The sequence below is a fragment of the Labrus bergylta genome, chromosome 11, assembly GCF_963930695.1.
Source record: "Labrus bergylta chromosome 11, fLabBer1.1, whole genome shotgun sequence".
Lineage (NCBI taxonomy): Eukaryota > Metazoa > Chordata > Actinopteri > Labriformes > Labridae > Labrus > Labrus bergylta.
In genome coordinates, this window is record NC_089205.1 from 19,549,253 (window position 1) to 19,568,114 (window position 18,862).

Here is an 18,862-nt window from a genome sequence, read left to right on the forward strand (position 1 = left end):
ACTGACCTTTTTTTGACACCGGATAGCAGCCTATAACAGCCAATAAGAGCCTTTGTTGAAAGGAGGTGCTTCCCCCTTTTCTGACGGCAAATTGCACGCAACTGTACCGATGACTGACATCTCTTGTAGCCAGTGAACTCCTCTAAACATGGATAATGCTGCTTCTATCAATACTTCAGGTTATTCCTTCATGCACTAAGGAGGTTGATTTAAAGTACGAGTGGTTTTCAGAACTGCAGTAATAGTATTAGTAAGGTGATATTCATACCAAGATAGTCATGAATTACTTGGAGAAAACAGACAAATCTATGTAAAATTAGACATTAAACACCCTCATCTAGCTGGAATGGAATTATCCTGCTCATGTGTAAGGTGTTGTCGAAAAAAAGAAGTATACTAATAAAACAGTGGGGACAGGAGTTGTAGTGGATCAGCAGCATAAAGTCTCATAGTTGAATGTACTTTATTTGAGTTCAGTACTTCCATCTATGTACTAAATAACGTACAACTTTAAATATAAGTATACCAAATAGACCAAATGTCTTTGAATATGAAATTTCCATTTTATAAAAAGAGTTTCCAGATCTGGATTATTTTTCCATTAAAAACTGTGCTGATAAATTGTATTTTGATCTAATGCCATCACTCAGAAGAGCTTGAAGACTGATCTCACTATGCTGCTTTTCAGATGCGTGGGGGCAAACTGATGATCTCTAACACCAGGAAGAGTGATGCTGGCATGTATGTTTGCGTGGGCACAAATATGGTTGGAGAGAGGGACAGTGATCCTGCAGAGCTGGTGGTTTACGGTAAGTTACTCGTGTGTATTGAGCAAATGTTTATCTGTTTGCTTGATGAAGGAACACAAACCAAACTTACAGTCGAACCATCCCTTGTTCCTGTAGAACGTCCTGTGCTGGTACGAAGGCCGGTGAACCAAGTGGTCATGGAGGAAGATACGGTGGACTTTCTGTGCGAGGTCCATGGAGACCCTCCCCCCACAGTGCGATGGCGCCGGGAGGAAGGGGAGCTACCCCGTGGGAGGTCAGAGAGTTAAAGACACGAGCACAGGCCAATAGAGAGTCACACAACTGATGCATAAACATCACACTGCATACCAAATCCACAGTTACAAGAGAGGAGTGGTGTATTGGAATATAAACTCATGTGACCCAGAAAACATGTGGCGTAATTGTTCATTAATTCATGCCTGTCTGTCAGTCTGCTAATATAAATTCATAAATGGAAAAAGACCAAAGAGGATTCATTAGCAGGCTGAATCCTCCTGTGACCAGCTTCATCCTTTTTCTACCTTAACCCAATATAATGTATATTTAGCAAAGCCTATTATACAATCAATTTCACTTCTCACTGTCAAGCTCTTTATTTTTCTAAAACTTGATGGTACAAATAATACAGTACCAACATCAAAATCATCAATCACCTGTACATTACACAGCCATGAATTAAACAGAAGGCATGCTATGTATGTAGGTTAGGAAATGCTGTATGTAGAGCTGAAGTGAAATACTGTATCTGTGCTATCATTTCTTTAGTTAGAGAATAAATCCTCCTGTGCAGTACTGCGCTACATAATCTCTCAGTCATATTCCCTTATAGTGGGGCTGAAAGTACATCAGATTCCATGACAACAACAAAAACAAACAAATGTAGTGATAATGAACTTTGAAGAAAATGAGAAGCTGGAAAAGCTTCTTCTTGAAGTCAGAAGCTCTTCTCTTTCTTTTGCTTTCTTGGCTCCTTCTTCATGAAGAGATTTGTACCAAAGTCGTGGCTTCAGACGAAAATAAAACATAGTGTTACGACTTAAAACAAGAGATGCAGAGGTAGCACTTAATATTTTGTCAGTTAATCTATACTTAAGATATAAGCTTCAAAGTGCTGGTAGGCTTTCTGTGGACATAGTCACAAAGCCAGGCTTGCTGTTTTCCTCCTGTTCACTGCTTCTTATGCTAAGCTAAGCCTTGTTCTACGTACTGCTCGCGTACTTGCTGCTAGTATAGCCTCTGACACATGCTCTGTGTCTTCCATGCCCTACACGTCTTTAACAAGGCCCGTCCTTCAAGCAGATCAAAACAGACCCGCGAGAAACCTTTCAAGACTTTTGTTATTTAGGCAACAAAATTTGGTTTTGAGTATTGTCAAGAAGAGAGAAGAGGCAGGACGGGACAAGCTGAATAACATGATATAGATTTATAAATAGGGTATAGTAGCCTATTTCCAAGATGATTGTTCCCATTCTACATTATTTGTTGTTTGAGGAAAGGGCATCGGACATTAGAAACAGTTCTGAACTGAAACAAAGAGAGACAGTGTCAGGCTCAGAAGTGACTGTTACATACAGAATAGAAATTGTAAAGCTAATGTGCAGACGATTTGTTTTTACTGATCATACCAAAAGATTAAAACTTCTGTCAGAAACTTTAATTTTGTGTTAATTTTGGCGCCTGTTGTTAACAAAATGATACATCTTGTACTATTCATGCATAAGTAGCGATGTCAATCTGAAGAGAAAAACATCCTGCTGACTTTTAATCATGAATTATATCGCTCACTCTGAATCCCTTCCATGGGAATTGTTATCAAAAGCTCTTTTGGTCGGTGTGCTGTGAAATCTTTGAATGACACTGATTTATTGACAGTGAAGACAAGCCGTTAAAACAAAAATAAACAATTTATATTCATCTAATGGTCTTGTTTGCTTCTACAGTGTTCACATATCAGGCAGTGATAAGAAGACAAGGCAGAACAGATTTTACAGTCATCTTTCAAAATAAATAGAACGACGGAGGGACAGAGTTTCTTTATTCTCTTAGAAAAGAGGTTATTGTCGGTAATAAAATGAGTTATTTTACACTGATGTAGTTCATTGCATCCCAAAATGAGACAAATGAGACTTCTGTGCTGCATTGGTATGTGGCCATTTAAAAAAAAACTCTGCTCTGCAAAGTCCATCATAACTTTATATTTCATCTTCTGTTGGGAGATAAAAAAACGGTTTTCCATCCTTCCATGGGTAAAAAAAAAAATCTCACATTTCAAATTGATTTTCGACTGTTTCAAGACATTTTCCTGGAACCAGTAACAACATCTGAAGCAGATAAGGCACGTTGTTCCACTACTTTCAAGATGATGTAACCTGATTGGAAAGGGGGAAAAAAAAACCTTGCAACAGGCTGATTGACAAGGACAGAAAATGACATTATCTTGCACCACTGGCAGATTTGCTTTGCTTAATGTAGATTAGCATGGTGTTTTTTCTCTGTTAGATCTAATGTTATCTTCCTTTCTTTTCTCCTTCCAAAGGTTTGAAATCCGCAACGGCAATAGCTTGCGTTTGTTCCGCGTGAAGGAGCAGGATGAAGGGACCTATATCTGCACATCTGAGAACAGTGTGGGCAAGACAGAGGCCTCCGCCATGTTGCAGGTCCATGGTAAGAAACACATCATGCATATTGTATCTGGGTGCACAGACACACACACACACACCCAGACATTGGCATGCATAAAAAAGCTCTCATATCCAGAGCCATGTTCATGCAAAACGTTCAGTCACATGGCAACAGTATCATGCAAAAGCCAGTTCCCATTTTCAGTCCAAAGCTCGGTGTTTTTAATATCAGTGTATCTGTGTGAGTCCCTGTCCAGCAGTGCTGCCAGGAGCTTATGCTAAACCGTATGGATTACGCCATTTGACAGATGTTTGGTAGATGTGTGCTTTAACTCACTGCCAGAGAGCAGTCCCAGTATTAATAAGACATGACTCTCTCTCCCTCTCTCTTCCTGTCTCTTTATCTCCTTCCTCTCAACTCCTCCCTTCTCCCTGTGCCCTTTTTCTCTCTCTGTGTGTCTCGGTTTAAATTGTCTCAGACGACTTCATCCACTAATGCTTTTATCAGTGTAAATGAAATCCAAACCCAGCGTTCAGTCTGCTTTTTTCTCTTTTTTTGGCTCTTTTTCATGCTTTCACCCATTTTGTTTTGTGGCTCAGCTTTTCATCCGTCTCATTAATTTTCCATCTTTCTCCATCATGTTTCAAACCCTATCATCATTCCAGTCGGCCTGCTCTGTAAGTTCACCATCCATCTAATTCTTCCTTAAAACATGCATTTGTGTTATGCTCGATTATTTTGTGCTCATTGCTGAATGGCGTTCTTAATGGTTTATCAATCAACAATCAAAGTTTAATGATGTAAATAAGTTCCTCCATTAGGCGCTGTGATGTTTACAACATGCTTGTTGCTGCACTCTGGCATTAAGTGAGTCGCAGACATACTGACTTAATGCACAGCAGATTAAGGACTATTATCAAACGCACATCTGCCGTGCAAAGACGAGTGTGTAAGGATAGTGTGAATGCAGATCCTTCCCTTATTTGCAGCTACATCGTTCAGAATACGTCTGAAGATTTGTGATTTCAAGTCTCTGTCTTTAATTTTAAATAAGAACATGGTGCTCACTTAATATTAACGAGTACTTCAGCGATTTAGAAATGCTTTTTTTCAAAACATCAAGGAACTCTGTAGAGACAGAGTAGAAACGAGAGAAGAAAAAAAATGATCAAAATAATTGCATTGAAGGCTGACATGTCCTGACGTTTGAATCCCTATAATGGGACACATTCCAAACACACTGAATCCAACTTTTCCCATAATGCAGCTGGCCTTGTGCCCTTAATGACCAGTTGACCCCCATGTCAAAGTCCTCTTAAAACAAAGCATTTAAGCCAGGTGACATCACAATGACATCATCCTGAGGAGCTTTAGATAACATTTGACAACAGGTTTCAACAGGCTGATCATTACTCTTTATACGTTGCAGCTATACTAACAGTAAGTCGTTCTACTACTGATAGTATTATTAGAGGTAGTGTAGTAGCACCTCTTGTGTTGATTTTACTATTCACTACTCTACTAGTCACATGTGCTCCTGCTTTGATATACAATCTCTGGCTAGATGGCTGCAGGTGACTCATCTATGACCAAAAAGGTGTCTTAAAAACATGCCAGAAAAGTCTTCATTCAGGTTGAACCAAGGCCAAACAAGTATTTTAATTATACCCAAATGAATATGTGACAAAAAATATTTGACTCCCTTACAGAAAAAGAAGAGAAGAATGTAGAAAACTGAACCTCTATATGATGTCATTAAGGTTTTTTGACCAGCTGGTGTGTTATCACCGCCTGTTGTATTCCAAGCAAGTTATCAGCAACAATGATAATATCTTAACACGATGACAATCCCGTGTAACACCATCTTTATCCATGACAAACACAACAACACAAGTTGCCTAACCAAAAGCTGCGATTACAAGGACTTAGACAAATAAAAGACATGTATTTCTAAATGCAATTAAGAAACCCTAAGGTGATTCTAATGCTTGAAGTCATCGGACAAAAGCTGTATGAGAGTCACTCATCAGATTTGTTTAAAGGCATTACAGCATCATAACATAATTTAAGCAGTTGAATGTTAATGACGGTGTGAGAGGTCTGCTGTGTTTGGGAACATGCTCTTAGTGAGAACATTACGACTCAACAAAGATGACTCAGATCTGTAGTGTACTGAGACAAAAATTTTGTGTGTGTGTGCATATTTGGTGTGCAGAGATTTATGGAGAGGATGGTCGGGGGCTGCAGCAGCCTCTCATCTGACGGGAAGCGTGAGCCAATTATTCAGACGGGAGGTAGAAGGCGGTGGTGGTCAGTGTAAATCTACAGAGGCTGCGATGATGTAGCTAACGCAATGATCTGACCCGAGCTGGAAATTGGCAGCTCATGCCCAGACCTTTTCCCAAAATAACCGAGTAAATGTCATCGGTAGAGCTCGGCCGTGCACTGTGATGATTTGTTATTTTCTGAGGACAAGGGGGTGATGTCTCTCATTAGAGATGAGGGGGGGGGCGATGAGGGTGTAGTGATGGATCAAAACGCTCTGAAGGTTAAAGATACAGCCCCTAAATCTTTCCTCTTTGGGGGCTAATGAGTGTTTTATTGTTACAGAAGAGGCCTATAGCAGTGATCGAGAGTAGCAACACATTTACTAAAGCAGAAGGATTTGGACTGAACTTGATTAGGCAATTTGTCTGTTTTAAAACTATAACTGAAAAATCCAAACTACTTTTGTCCTAGTAGGACTATGTTAGGTCTTTCCTTATATTATTTGGATTAATCCGAGTTAGTTTCATGTATTTTAGATAAAAATGCATAAATCTAGCTCCCCCTCTAAATCAATTACAACCTTTAAATGCTGCTTAGAGTCTGAATCATCTGTGTCAACAATCAAATTATGTCTTGAATTATGATTTATCTATCAGTTGGGACACTTTCATGCAGAATAAGAACTTTTAGTTTTGACATTTAAAGGAAATTATACAGTTTTGTTCTTTAACAGGATTTTAAAGCCCCAGTGATGATGTTTTTACTGGTTATGAAACAGAATTAAATGACAGAAGGAATGCCTCTCTGTGACCCATAAATGCAAACAGATTGACTATTTCTATATAGTTATTTTTAATGCCTGTTACTGCTGCCAAGGTGTAGGTGTCAGATGAGACAACATCACACTGAAGCCTTTTCTACTGCAGATATTCCCAACAAGTGATACATTTGACTGCAAAATTCAGCAGGATATTTTTTTTTATGTCAAAAAAACTACTTACTCATGTAAAGGACAAGATCAGAAAAGCGATAAGAAGTATTGCTTTGTCCACAGAGGATGCCAAAAGTGACACCAACTGAAATTCCTCTCTGGAGCTTTAAATGCCTTAAAATAATTTGACATTGTTGTATTGGTTCTTTTACTTAAGTAAAGGGAATAAATTCTTCTTCCACAACTGTTTAAATATAATATCATCAGAACTGATAAAGTAGCATATATTTCCTTCAAAAATAAGGTCTGTAATGGGTATTCCCTCTCCTTTTTTTCTCCTTCAGTTCCTCCTCAGATTGCTACAAAGCCCCGTGATCAGATCGCCTCCCAGGGGAGGAGCGTTGCCTTCCAATGCGGCACCACGGGAAACCCTCCACCTGCCATCTTCTGGCAGAAAGAGGGCAGCCAGGTGAGAAGCTGGAGCAGGGAATAAGTACTTCTCTAGACCCGTATACTGCAGCAATAGACTCGTTCAGTACAGTAGATTTCTGTTTTCAAATCATTGTATGGTTACATCTGCTCACCGTTTAAGCATTGGGTCTTTTAAACCTTACTCATATTGTTTCACACCTCCTTTGTTTTAAAGGTGAGAAAGACTCTGCAACACAAACAGGTTTTATCTGATTGAATCCTACTTTTTCTAACACCTTTTTTTTCCATTTAGTGGCCCACACTTTTTAAAACACATTTTTTTCTTGCGAGCGGAACAGGCGAGAGGCGAACAAGAGATAGTGCAGCACATTTGCATTTGGCTCAAAGATATGAGAAGAGACAAAGAGTTGGAAGGCATTGCGGTATTGCGTTGGCGAGGAATGTTTCTCCTTCTTGCGACCGCAGAGTGAGAGAGTAGGGAAGGGGAGAAAAGAGTTGTTGAAGAAGTAGAAAGGAAGAAAGGAGATGTGGCAGGAAGTACGCCAGGTATGGAAGTTTCATCTTCAGGGCAAACCTGCAGAAACACACTGTCCTCCTTTCACACTGTACACAACTATAAATACCCTGTTGCTCAACAGCAGCTGGGATCACTGACTTGTTGAAGCAGCTTCAGAATTTTTTTCATAAGCTAGCCTTGGTGAAAACAGGAAGTTCAGCCACAGATTTTGTGAATAAGCTTTGGTGTGCAGGATGGTTGAGGCTTGGCTTGGCTGTTTGTCGAGCTTTTTGCTGTATTTGGGGGATTATCTGTAGCCTTATAACCTTGTCCCTACACTGAAGTCTAAGCCTCTTAGAGGAATGAAATGGAAGGCTGAATGGATTGATGTGCATCCCTTCCCCCTTGTTCACATCACCCTTATGGAAAAACAGTACGGGACGAGACATATAAATGTCTGTTAGTGAAACATAAAAACAACCATGTCACTTCCAGTTGAGAACTTAACATCTTTGTTCCAGAGTCCAGACTGAAATATCTTTCAGATGAATTGGCTGCTGAATAGATTGTCTTGAAATTTAGTACAGATCTATGTCTGTTTACTTTCAATGTAGCACTATCATAATGGTAAAACATCTGTACAATACTTTTATGACTGAAAAATGTACGTTTTTCCTTTTAGCCTCAGCTTTACTTTTAATTCATTCATTTACAAATGTAAGCATGCTTATAGGCTACTCTGTTATCTTGCTAACCAATAATTCTGCTATACATAGGCATTACCATTACAATCAACACCCGGCATGTATAAATGTTGATGTTAACATTCATTTAGCTAGCATAGTTATGTTAGCTTCTCAGCCTTGCAGAACTTCAAACATGGCTGTAGGCGGTTGTTTGGCTAAGTTTAGAAGTTGAGGAAATGTGCTCCAGATAAATGTTTAATCATTTAAACCTACAGGAATTGAAAGAGCTCATCAATTCATCTAAAGTTTTTGGATTTATGGTTGGCTTGTTATTGTTGCTTTAGTCTGTTGTTAATGCTTGTAGACTGAGTTGTGGACATTAAATGTTACAAATATATTGACATTGATCACAGTAAATAGAATAGAATTACTTTATTGATCCCAAACTGGGAAATTGTGGCGTTACAGCAGCAGGTTATCCAACACACAATATGAGTAAAAAGAGCAAATCTAAACATAATATAATATTAAATACAAAGTAAATAAGTACTAAAAATATAAAAACTAAGAATGTGAATATATACAACCAAGATTTAACTAAGCATTACTAGTCTTAAGTAGGAAGATTTAATATGGAAGATTAAATGTAAATGTGCAAAAAAAAGAGTCGTAAATGGACAGTATTGACATACGTTAAAGAGATAAATCATTGATCAATATCATTGTTAAAGAGATAACACATTTTCTACCAACACAGATCACTAATGATTGAAATGATGAAAATTGTTGTTTTCAAGTCTTTCATTAAGGAAAACATTTGGGTCTTCCTTGTTTGTTTTTTAAATCAGCGCAAAATGGATAGATATCGGTTTTCCTTGATGTAGAGTAAATGATTTATTGATTGATTTGGATAGGCCTTATGCATCTCTGGTCTAATATTTTCTCTTGTGTCTGTTGTGTGCCTAGATGTTGTTATTCCCCGGGCAGCCCCCATCACAGTCTGGCCGTTACTCTGTCTCCATGAGCGGAGAGCTGACCATCACAGACGTCCACCCTGAGGACTCAGGTTTCTACATCTGCCAGGCCATCAGTGTGGCTGGAAGTGTGCTGACCAAGGCGCTGCTGGAGGTGGAGGGCGGTGAGTCTGCAGCACAGTCACGTTTGTTTGCAGTCTGGGGAGGTTTATTCTTTATTCTACACTAATGAGAAGAAAACATATTAATTACTAAGTAGGTGCATAACATTAAGGCTCATAAAGACTGAAAGAAAAGTCAGTAAGAGACCCCATGCTGGATGAGCAATGAATTTCTGGCTTAATGTTCTTCCCCGGGCAGCTTGTAAGCACCAGATTTAAGCTTCTTTTTTTTTTTCTCTTTGTGCAGCCTTTTGTTTTCTGCCTACTAAGCAGCTAAATTATTTTCACCCTTTGCACTCCAATGGCTGGCAGCTTCATAATCTAATTTTCTATAGGCCTTTTGTGTGCCCTCAAAATATGTTTTTCTGCACTCTTCTTCACTTTAAAGCTGATCAACATAATATTCTGCCTCCTCTGCCCTCAAACTGCCAGGTCCTTCAGGTCGTGTCCCACCGATTATTCGCCAGGGCCCAGCCAATCAGACGGTGTCTAGGGGTGCGATGGTGCAGCTGCATTGCCGAGTGATCGGAGGGCCTGCAGTCAGGATTTCATGGGAGAAGGAGGGAGAGAGGCTTCAGGGAAATAAACCGCGGGTGACCTTGATGGAGAACGGCACACTGCAAATCGCAGACATAAAGGTGTGTATGTGTTTACATTAAATGAGCGTCATTTATAAGGCATAAATGAAGGGCATAACGAGGAGGTGTTTTGACAGGTGTTTGTCCTTAGACTGAAGGAAAGACTGACTTTGTGACTGATGGAAATTACAGAAGAAAAGTTTCCTGTCTGATCTCAAACCTTTTGACTTTTTCTGCAGCCCATTTGGCAACTTATCTCCCTCTCCTTTCCATTATAAATTTGTCTTTTTGTTCGTAAAATTAAGGTGAGGCTGGGTTTCAAAGAACCAATCTCTCTAAGGCGGCTCATATCTCTCCTGCGCAATTACGTGCTCATGCCTAGTCTGGTTGTATAGTTAATGAAGGTGCTTGTTTGCAAATGCTAATGTGTTTTGCTGTGATGGAGGAGGAGCAGTCAGAAGCCCTGTTTGTGCTATAACCCCACCTGGAGGTCAGCGGGGGCAGGCAGGACGGAGCAAAAGCAGCATCATTTCAGTTAATTGACTGGCGATGGATGATTAATCATCTGACCGGCTTTTAATTAAATCTCCTGCCCGGGACTGTATGCTTGTTCACTTCCTCCCTCTTCCTGTGTCTTCGACTGTGGTGCTCAGCAAACTTGGAGAATTAAAGTTCGGCCCGCTGCACCACAGAGGCGGGGGAAATCTGCCATGCCAATGTGCTCAATGGAACAGAAGAGATGCATTAGTGTGGCATCAAGGGGGACGACAAGGGAGGGGAAATGGAGATGACGAGTGAGCGACTAAAAATATTTACCCTGCTGATGCCCCCGCCCGCCATCAATATTTCAGCGGTAGTTTGAGTCATCTAAAGAAGTTCACCTGCACCACCCGCCGAGCCTTCTGTTTGTCAGCCAGAGGTCAACACTGCAGAGGATGATCTCATATGGTCTGATGATGGTTCCAGCAGACTGGCTCTCAGCTAGGGCAGGGCTGTGTGAGAACACCAACCAGTGTCAGTGAAGCATGCATGTACACTTCATAATGGAAACATGAGGGCAGGAACAGCAGAGGGAGATGTGCTGCCTCATGGTTTGTAGCTGTGAGGCTTTTAGAGCTGAGGTGACAAGGACTGGAGTGAAAAACGCCATAGCTTAAGTATGCTTTGAATACTTTCACTTAAAGGTTGGTGGCAAAACTAAACAACAGTTGCAAATTATGTTTTCCTTCACATAGTGTAATCTGCTATTATCAGTCTTCTTTTGTATTATCAGTAAATAATATGTTTACATTTGATAAGGTTTTTGAATCTCTGAGAGAGTTATCACCCAACTCTGCAGTTCTGTTTGCCTCCATGGAGTTTTTTTGTTGACTTCTCTGATTTATTTTTGGGAGGGTTTATGACCCAGAGTGGTGCGGGTTAGATCACTATCACTGTTCTCAACTACAAGAAAATTAAATGACATAAATAAAGCTTTAGGTGGCTAAAGACATAGATTTCCTTTGTAGTGTGGAAACAAAAAACAACTGAGTTAGAAGGGAGTGAATATTTGCACCTTCTTTATTACGTAAATGTACCTTTTATTGCTTAAAATGTAATACTGTAGTCCTTTTACCAACAGGCAACATGTAAATACTGTGGACTTTTTGTATGACTTTTTTTGTCAGTAAGATAATACCAATCTATCATTTAAAGGTCACATATTATACTAATTTTCAAAAAGCTTAAATAAGTCTCAGAGCTCTCCAAAACATGTCTGTAAAGTTGTTGTTTTTTTTGCCAAAAATCCCGATCCTGTATTTTATCAAGGCTATAAAGCCCTCTATTTCAGCCCTGCTCAGAACAGGCTATTTTCTGTGTCTATAGCTTTAAATGCAAATGAGCTGTGTTTGACCACGCCCCTCTGGAAGGGCTTGGGTGTCTTCAGCTTTCTCACTTCATGCCCTAAAGTTAAAGGTTAAAAGGCAGAGTCAGAGGGCAGAACAAACACCTAGCTGTGGAGGTTCACCCACCTGGGGGAGTAGTTACTTCCCTTTGTGATGTCATAAAGGGAAAATCTCCAAACGCACTGTTTGAGCACACATTTTCTGAGAAGTGAAGCAGGTAAAAGACTTAGAGGATGGACTTTTCTCATAATTGGTGGGTTTGTAGACAGACTAGGGACACATATAAGTGTGAGAAAAAAAAGGTATACCAAATCACTGAAGTGGATCGAAACTATCGTTAGAACATCAAGAGGTGCTTGCAGCATTTGTTCTTTTTGGAGTTATGGGGGTGTCTGTCTCAGAAAGTTGACTTTTGTGTAACAGGACATGGACTCGGGGATGTATACGTGCGTGGCATCCAGCCCCACAGGGGAGTCAAGCTGGAGTGGGATGCTGACTGTCAGAGGTACTCACACCACTCACACTCATGTCTCGGTGTTACACTTCACACTCTGTCACTCTCACACTACACCTCGGTTCTCAAGAAACTACTCACCCTGCCAATGTTCTTCACAAGAGTCTCAGCTGTAATAGGAAGAAACCCAATCCACTAAAGCCCAAATGTTCATCAGAGTTATTTTTCTCTTGTGATGTAACAAGGACGTTTTTTTCTTTTTTTTTCTTGATTGTATAACAGAGGACGGAGTTTCATCAGTTTCCAAAGTTTCTGAGTTAATCCAGCTCCCAGGGCCTCCGCAGAAACCTGTAGTGACAGAGGTGACCAAAAACACTGTCACCCTCACCTGGCAGTCAAACCCACATGAAGGCGGTGCCGCAGTCACCTCCTACATCATCGAAGCCTTCAGGTACGCACAGTGACACGCTGAAAGTCTTTTTCAAAGTACTGAAGGTTAGGGCGCTGGAAGTGAAGTAGTCAGGCCACGCGCCCCTCCAATCGTGCGGGCGGGTTTTGACTCCAAGCCTCTGCTCCTTTCCTGCATGTCAATCCCCTTTCTCTCCTTCTGCTTTCTTACACCGTCCCTGTCCTCTAAAATAAAGACATTAAAAGACAAAAAAAATGTATCTAAACAAAAATAAGAGTACTGAAGTTGTTCAAAGATATTGTTTTAGGGCTGGTTGCTTTGAGCATATCTTCAGAGAGGATTTTAAGTGTGTATAAAAATAGTAAGTCAAATATATTATTTCCTATATTCATATATTAAAAAAACTAGTGGCATGGGGGGGTGCTTTAAAATCTCAGAAATAGAATTAGGAAAACCTTTTATTGTTTGTCATAAGGTCACTCAAAATAGTCTTTGTCATGTAAAATATATTGACATGTAAAAATGATCATTTGATATAAAGTCAAAACAACAAACTGTTATAGAATTTTTTTTTAAAAATCTTTATACAGTAAATTACAATTAAGTCCATGTGTTTGCGTATAAATCATTTACTGCTTGTTTATCACTTTGTTTACAACTTGGATGCATATTTATGACAGTATTATTCATCCTAATTAGTATTGCACTTTTTCCAACAAGTTTTAAGGTGCTACACAAGCAGAATAATTAGATAGAAAAAAACAAGAACAGTTGTGAATAAAATCATCAGAGGAAAACACACCCACAAGTTTATCTACATGATAGGATGCCGAATGATCAAAGGTACATGTAGATCCCCTACAGGTCACTGGTGTAACATAAGAGCAAGACCTTGAATGGCTTAATTAGATGACTTAAATAAAAAAAAAGGTACACACATCCCTCAGTGGGTGCAGGATCCAATAAACACGAATAGGTAAGGAAAGCAAAACAAGATCAGCAAGATCCTTAATAACTCCTTCCAACATGAGGTTCTTGGTGTGCTGATATTCTTTTGCTTTCCTTAATTAGATGAATTAAATACTTTTAAACTTACGTTACATAGTAGTTTGTAAGTCCTGGATCTGGCTGCAAATCCTGCAGATTTATGTAATACCAGCTATAAATGGTAAAGGCTGTATTGCCATCTTGAAATATGATGATTATCTGGAACTGTCAGGTGAAGGTGTGTGAATATGGTGTGGCTTGTTAAGTGTAAAGCTAATGTTTTAACTAAATTAGACAAATGCACTTTGTAAGATATGCGTTTTTGCTTTGTAGTCAGCAGCAACATTTGTGTAACGGTGATGCTAGTTTGCTAGCCTGAATAGCTTTAAGAGAACTAACATTGAAAACAGATAGAACATACGACACTATACAATACCATATGAAACGATACATTATTCATAATTTGATCGATGTGTTTACAAAAAGAGTTTTTTAGACTATTCAGTTTTCATTGGGGGACTCTTAATGTCAGTCAGATGATAAAAGCCACTCAGAAAGGAGGATGGGAGACAGGTGAGACAACCCTCTCTGACCTTACCTGAGAACAGACTGCTTTACTTTAGCGAAATGTTATCAGTCCTCCTCATAACCTTCATGGCAGTCTGCGTCAGACGAGCAAACTTAGATTTTAACTGAACAAATCGATAACCGTACTACGCTCACCACGCTATCTGCAGTATGTGTTAGTATTATTATGCAACCCCATTTTATTTCTGCCTGAGTTAAAGATCAGCTAAGATGGACTTGACTCAAGTTGAACAAGTTACTGCACTTTCCACCCTGCTACGGGGGCCGGGCTTCACTATCTTAAAAAGTTACCCACCATCTCTTTGTGTTTAATAATATTCTGACTGTTCCCAGATAATGAAGTCTTCTTCATTTAGACTCATTAGAGTTTGAAAATGTCTCATCTCTGCCTGAGGGAGAGACGGTCCTGTTAAGTGACGTCCTGAAGTGAAACCATGACACTCGCTGCATCACTGTTTAGCCGAGGCATCCAGAGGAGAGCCAGAGTGGCTCCTAACAACCGACCGGAGGCTTTAGTGAGACAGACAGGGAGTGAAGGAGGAGACAATTACTGCAGTGGTCAGCTTGCCAGCTCTGTCCTGTCCTGGGGCAACAAAAGGAGGGGGAGGGCAGCGGGGGTTCTTGCACAGTTAGGGAGTTCACTCATTGCAGGAGAAGAGAAGAGGGTACAGAGCAAGACACAAACACACAAAAGTCCACTTAGCTGTGTGTATGGAGAATGTGGCAGACTTGCACACAGTGCACTTTAGCGAGGTCCAGCATTGATAAATTGCTTGGACATGTTTGTTTTAGGCACAAACAAGAACAGAGGAGAAGAAAAAACTGTTTTTTTCCTTCATGTTATAGTATCCCTTATTGTATTCAACAAATTAAGATTCTTACATTTTTGGTGTTATCACAATGTAGGTTACCCATATCTGTTTCTACATCAATCCCATTAAAAGCAGATTTAAAAAAAAAAAAGTATTTAAATGGCAAGCTGTTTCTCTGGAGAACATTTGGGGGTGAAAGGTGACAGAGAAGAAACCACAGAGGATCGCAGAAAACGCTGTCGCGTGCTTGTTGTAATTACCTCGCCATTTTCTCCTCCATGGAGTTGAGGAAAATGTTAAAATTGTGCTCACGCTGTTTGATAGTCCTCGTCTCTGCACAGCATCGTGCTCACGTATCCTCACTGGATCCATTCAGAAACCGTCCTCATAACCTGCAGCAATAAAAAGAGGGACGGAATAAAGCTTGTCATTGGGTTTTTTTTCACAAGCTGAGACAGCTATGTGTTTTTAAATTCACTGTATCTGCTGGTTTCAACAAGTAGCTAATAGATTCATTGAATTATATACAGATACTGTCCGTACTGGCAGTTAAATACATTGTGAACAGGTGAGTGTGTTTGATGGTTTTGCATTTGTCATTCTCAAGACATTGAAGACTTATTTGACATTTCTTGTTGGCCATAAGATGCAAAGATAGATTTTCTGAAAACATGAAGTTACAGCTAGTAGAGATAGTTAGCTAATTTGAGCAAGAAGCCTTTAAGCCACACATTTTAAAAAAAATGTCACCACATGGTTTAAACCAGATAGTTTGTTAATTGGTGAGGATTGGACGTACTCAGAGAGAAATTTTGTTATGATAAGAAGAACCCAAGCTAGCTAGCTAGGTTAAGCTACTGTAACTTGGATGAATCGTAATATTTAACACAGATATTATGGTAGTGTCAATGTTCTTACTTAACTTTAGGAATAAGTAAATATATCCTATCCTGACTGCCCACCCATTCCTTCCTTTGTTAAGAGATAGCTTGGAGCAAAGGCTCATCCCATCCAAAGCCTTTCTGAGGCTCCTGTAGCAACTGCTTTGCTCGTTTAATGAGAGGAGCGAGAAAAAGCCTGGTGGTGCCGTGACCCGGATCCACTATTGCTTTAAGATCCCAGCAAATGATCAAATAACAACCTAGAGTAGAGGAGTTGGTTTATAGTAAATTGACCTAAGGCAATTTTAATACATGACCTAATGTTCAAGTCTTAAACATCACAAAATGTTGCTGTTTCTAGCTTTTTTAAATGTGAAATAAAAATATAATGTGGGGGGATTTTATGTTGTTTAAAGCAGTGGTTCTCAACTGGTCTAGCCTCAGGACCCACTGTGCCGACTCCTTAATGAGAAATTGCGACCTGACTGTCTTGATATTTATCAGACTATCAGATGTATTTTAACGAAAACAATAGTGCAGTTTGGACCTCAGATGGTACGAAACACGTGACAGAACAAAGAGATGGAACAAAACAGCCCCATTTAAAAAATATATTTTAGACTTTTTAATACACATTTTTTTCCAGGCACACATTCGCGACCCATTGAAAAAGGCTCTGCGACCCACTTTTGGGTCCGGACACACGAGTTGAGAACACTAGGTTAAAGTGACAGAGCTCCGGCTTGACTGTCACCTTGTGCTCGTGCAAATTAAAACCTTAAAGATCTATTAACAAAGACGATACATATCCTGGATATTATGAAATCAATTACTTTGACATGTCACACTTTGTTTTCTGAAAACAAGATACATTTTTTTTTCATTGTATCTTAAAGCAACTACCTGTAGTTTCAATACTACAAGTGATTTACCAAATATATCAGTGACATTTCTCCTTATGACTTTGAATGGTCCACCTTCATCAGTCTGTTTTATCAGGCCATCAGCTGAGGGCAAAGAGTTGTGATCAAATCCATTGTTATCTCAAGATAATATGTTAATGAGGCTCTTAAGATAACAGGAGTGAAACAATGTGGGCAGCACATTAGCACATCTGCCTTTTAAAACTTTTAACAACCCAAAGAACACAGACCTGATAAAGATCTCCACCTTCATTTGTTTTTAGTCCAGAACTTTGAATCCATTAATCATAAACACATTCCCCAGTTTAATGTCACTTTGGTGTTGTTAACCTATAATTAAAAGGAATTAATCAGTATTTAGAGATTTTGTATGTTTTTAAGACAAAGTATCACCTTTTTTTCCCCTCATAGCCAATCAGTGGGCAGCACTTGGCAGACGGTGGCGGACCACGTGAAGCAGGAGCGGCACACGGTGGTCGGACTTTTCCCCAACACTGTTTATCTCTTCATTGTCCGAGCTGTTAACTCTTACGGCCTCAGTGATCCCAGTCCCATATCGGAGCCTGTCAGGACTCAGGGTGAGTTATATTAGATACAAAAAGACTCTCTGCATTTATTTAGTATGAGTCATTGGTTACAATCTTCATTTCAGTGTATATTTATAAAGCACGAAATTAGAGATCCAGAATGTAAGGCAGGCACAAAGATAAAGTGCTTCATGGTTTAGAAAAACTTTGCATATAAAGCCTAAAAATTAATTGCTTTCTCAGTGTGATACTCTTCTGCCCTGAGCAATGTTTAATTATATCTAAAAAGCTTTCTTTTTTAGCTAAATATGTGCTGTTCAGCTGTTTCTTTAGCCTGGGCTGTATGTTTGTCTTTGTAATTTTAGATGGCAGTCCTACAGAACAAGGTGTGGACCACAGACAGGTGCAGAGGGAATTAGGAGAGGTGTCTGTCTACCTGCAGAAGCCCGTCGTTCTGTCTTCCACCAGTGCCAGGATTTCTTGGACTGTGAGTTGAAGACTTGGCTGATGGAAAAGTGTATTTTTCAAAGTCGGCTTTGGATGTGTGGAGGACACGCTAATCTCTAAACATTAACTTCAAAACCTCCTCCAAACATTACGTGACACAAACAGATTAACTTGAAGTTCAAACACAGATGGTTCCGCTCCCGATTACTGATGTAAATATAAAAAACTCTGTGTCGGAATTTTTGTTTTTTTGTCTTTCCAACATATTTCAGGTCGCTCTTCAGTCTCGGTACATTCAGGGTTACCGTGTGTTCTACCGCACTATTGGCAGCTCCTGGTTGGTCCAGGATGTGGAGGCCACGTCTGATCATAGCACCATTTTAGTAGATCTGCACAGCAACAAAGAGTATGAGATCAAGATCCGGCCGTACTTCAATGAGTTACAGGGACACGACAGCCTCATGGTATTGCTGCGTACACCTGAGGAGGGTAAGAAACAGTTTAACCTTTAGCGCAGAACTTTGATAAACAAGTATAGATGGGTCATGATTAGAAGTTTGGATGTTCTGAAATGTTAAATTAGTCAAATATTCTCAAAGGTACACTCATTCAACTTCTGTTGTAAAGGAAAATAAAGTGTTTCAACCCTCATGTTGGACAGTAAAAATCCTTCAGGCAGTAAGCTTAGCTTAGCTTAACTTAATTTCGCATAAAGACTGAAAACAGGGAGAAAGTTAGCCTGACTGTACTTAAAGTTAAAAAGGCTCACCCTCATCCCTAAAGTTCACAAATTAACAAATGATACTTTATATTTTTTTATAAATAGTCTAAAAAATAATACGTTTTACCAAAACCTGATGGAGCATGATAGTTTTAATGCTGCTTAGCAACCAAAGACACAAGCTGTTGTGAATATTGTTTCTTCTGCACAAAATGAAACTAGCTGTTTGCCTACAGTGTGAGTCTGTATGCTAAGCTTAGCAAACTGGCTACTAGCTGGAGCATCGTA

At 39.6% G+C, this 18,862-nt stretch overlaps 1 protein-coding gene across 2 annotated transcripts in view; it reads left to right on the plus strand.

Moving 5' to 3' along the window:
• Positions 1 to 18,862, plus strand: part of zgc:77784 (roundabout homolog 2) — a 55,266-nt gene that overhangs the window by 22,599 nt on the left and 13,805 nt on the right. For both annotated transcript variants that reach the window (XM_020654633.2, XM_020654643.2), the window contains exons 4-14: positions 689 to 809; positions 906 to 1,044; positions 3,328 to 3,455; positions 6,957 to 7,081; positions 9,193 to 9,364; positions 9,794 to 9,999; positions 12,249 to 12,330; positions 12,562 to 12,730; positions 17,291 to 17,457; positions 17,772 to 17,893; positions 18,126 to 18,342. In XM_020654633.2, the coding sequence (XP_020510289.2) occupies positions 689 to 809; positions 906 to 1,044; positions 3,328 to 3,455; positions 6,957 to 7,081; positions 9,193 to 9,364; positions 9,794 to 9,999; positions 12,249 to 12,330; positions 12,562 to 12,730; positions 17,291 to 17,457; positions 17,772 to 17,893; positions 18,126 to 18,342 (1,648 nt within the window). The remainder of the gene's footprint in view (positions 1 to 688; positions 810 to 905; positions 1,045 to 3,327; positions 3,456 to 6,956; positions 7,082 to 9,192; positions 9,365 to 9,793; positions 10,000 to 12,248; positions 12,331 to 12,561; positions 12,731 to 17,290; positions 17,458 to 17,771; positions 17,894 to 18,125; positions 18,343 to 18,862) is intronic.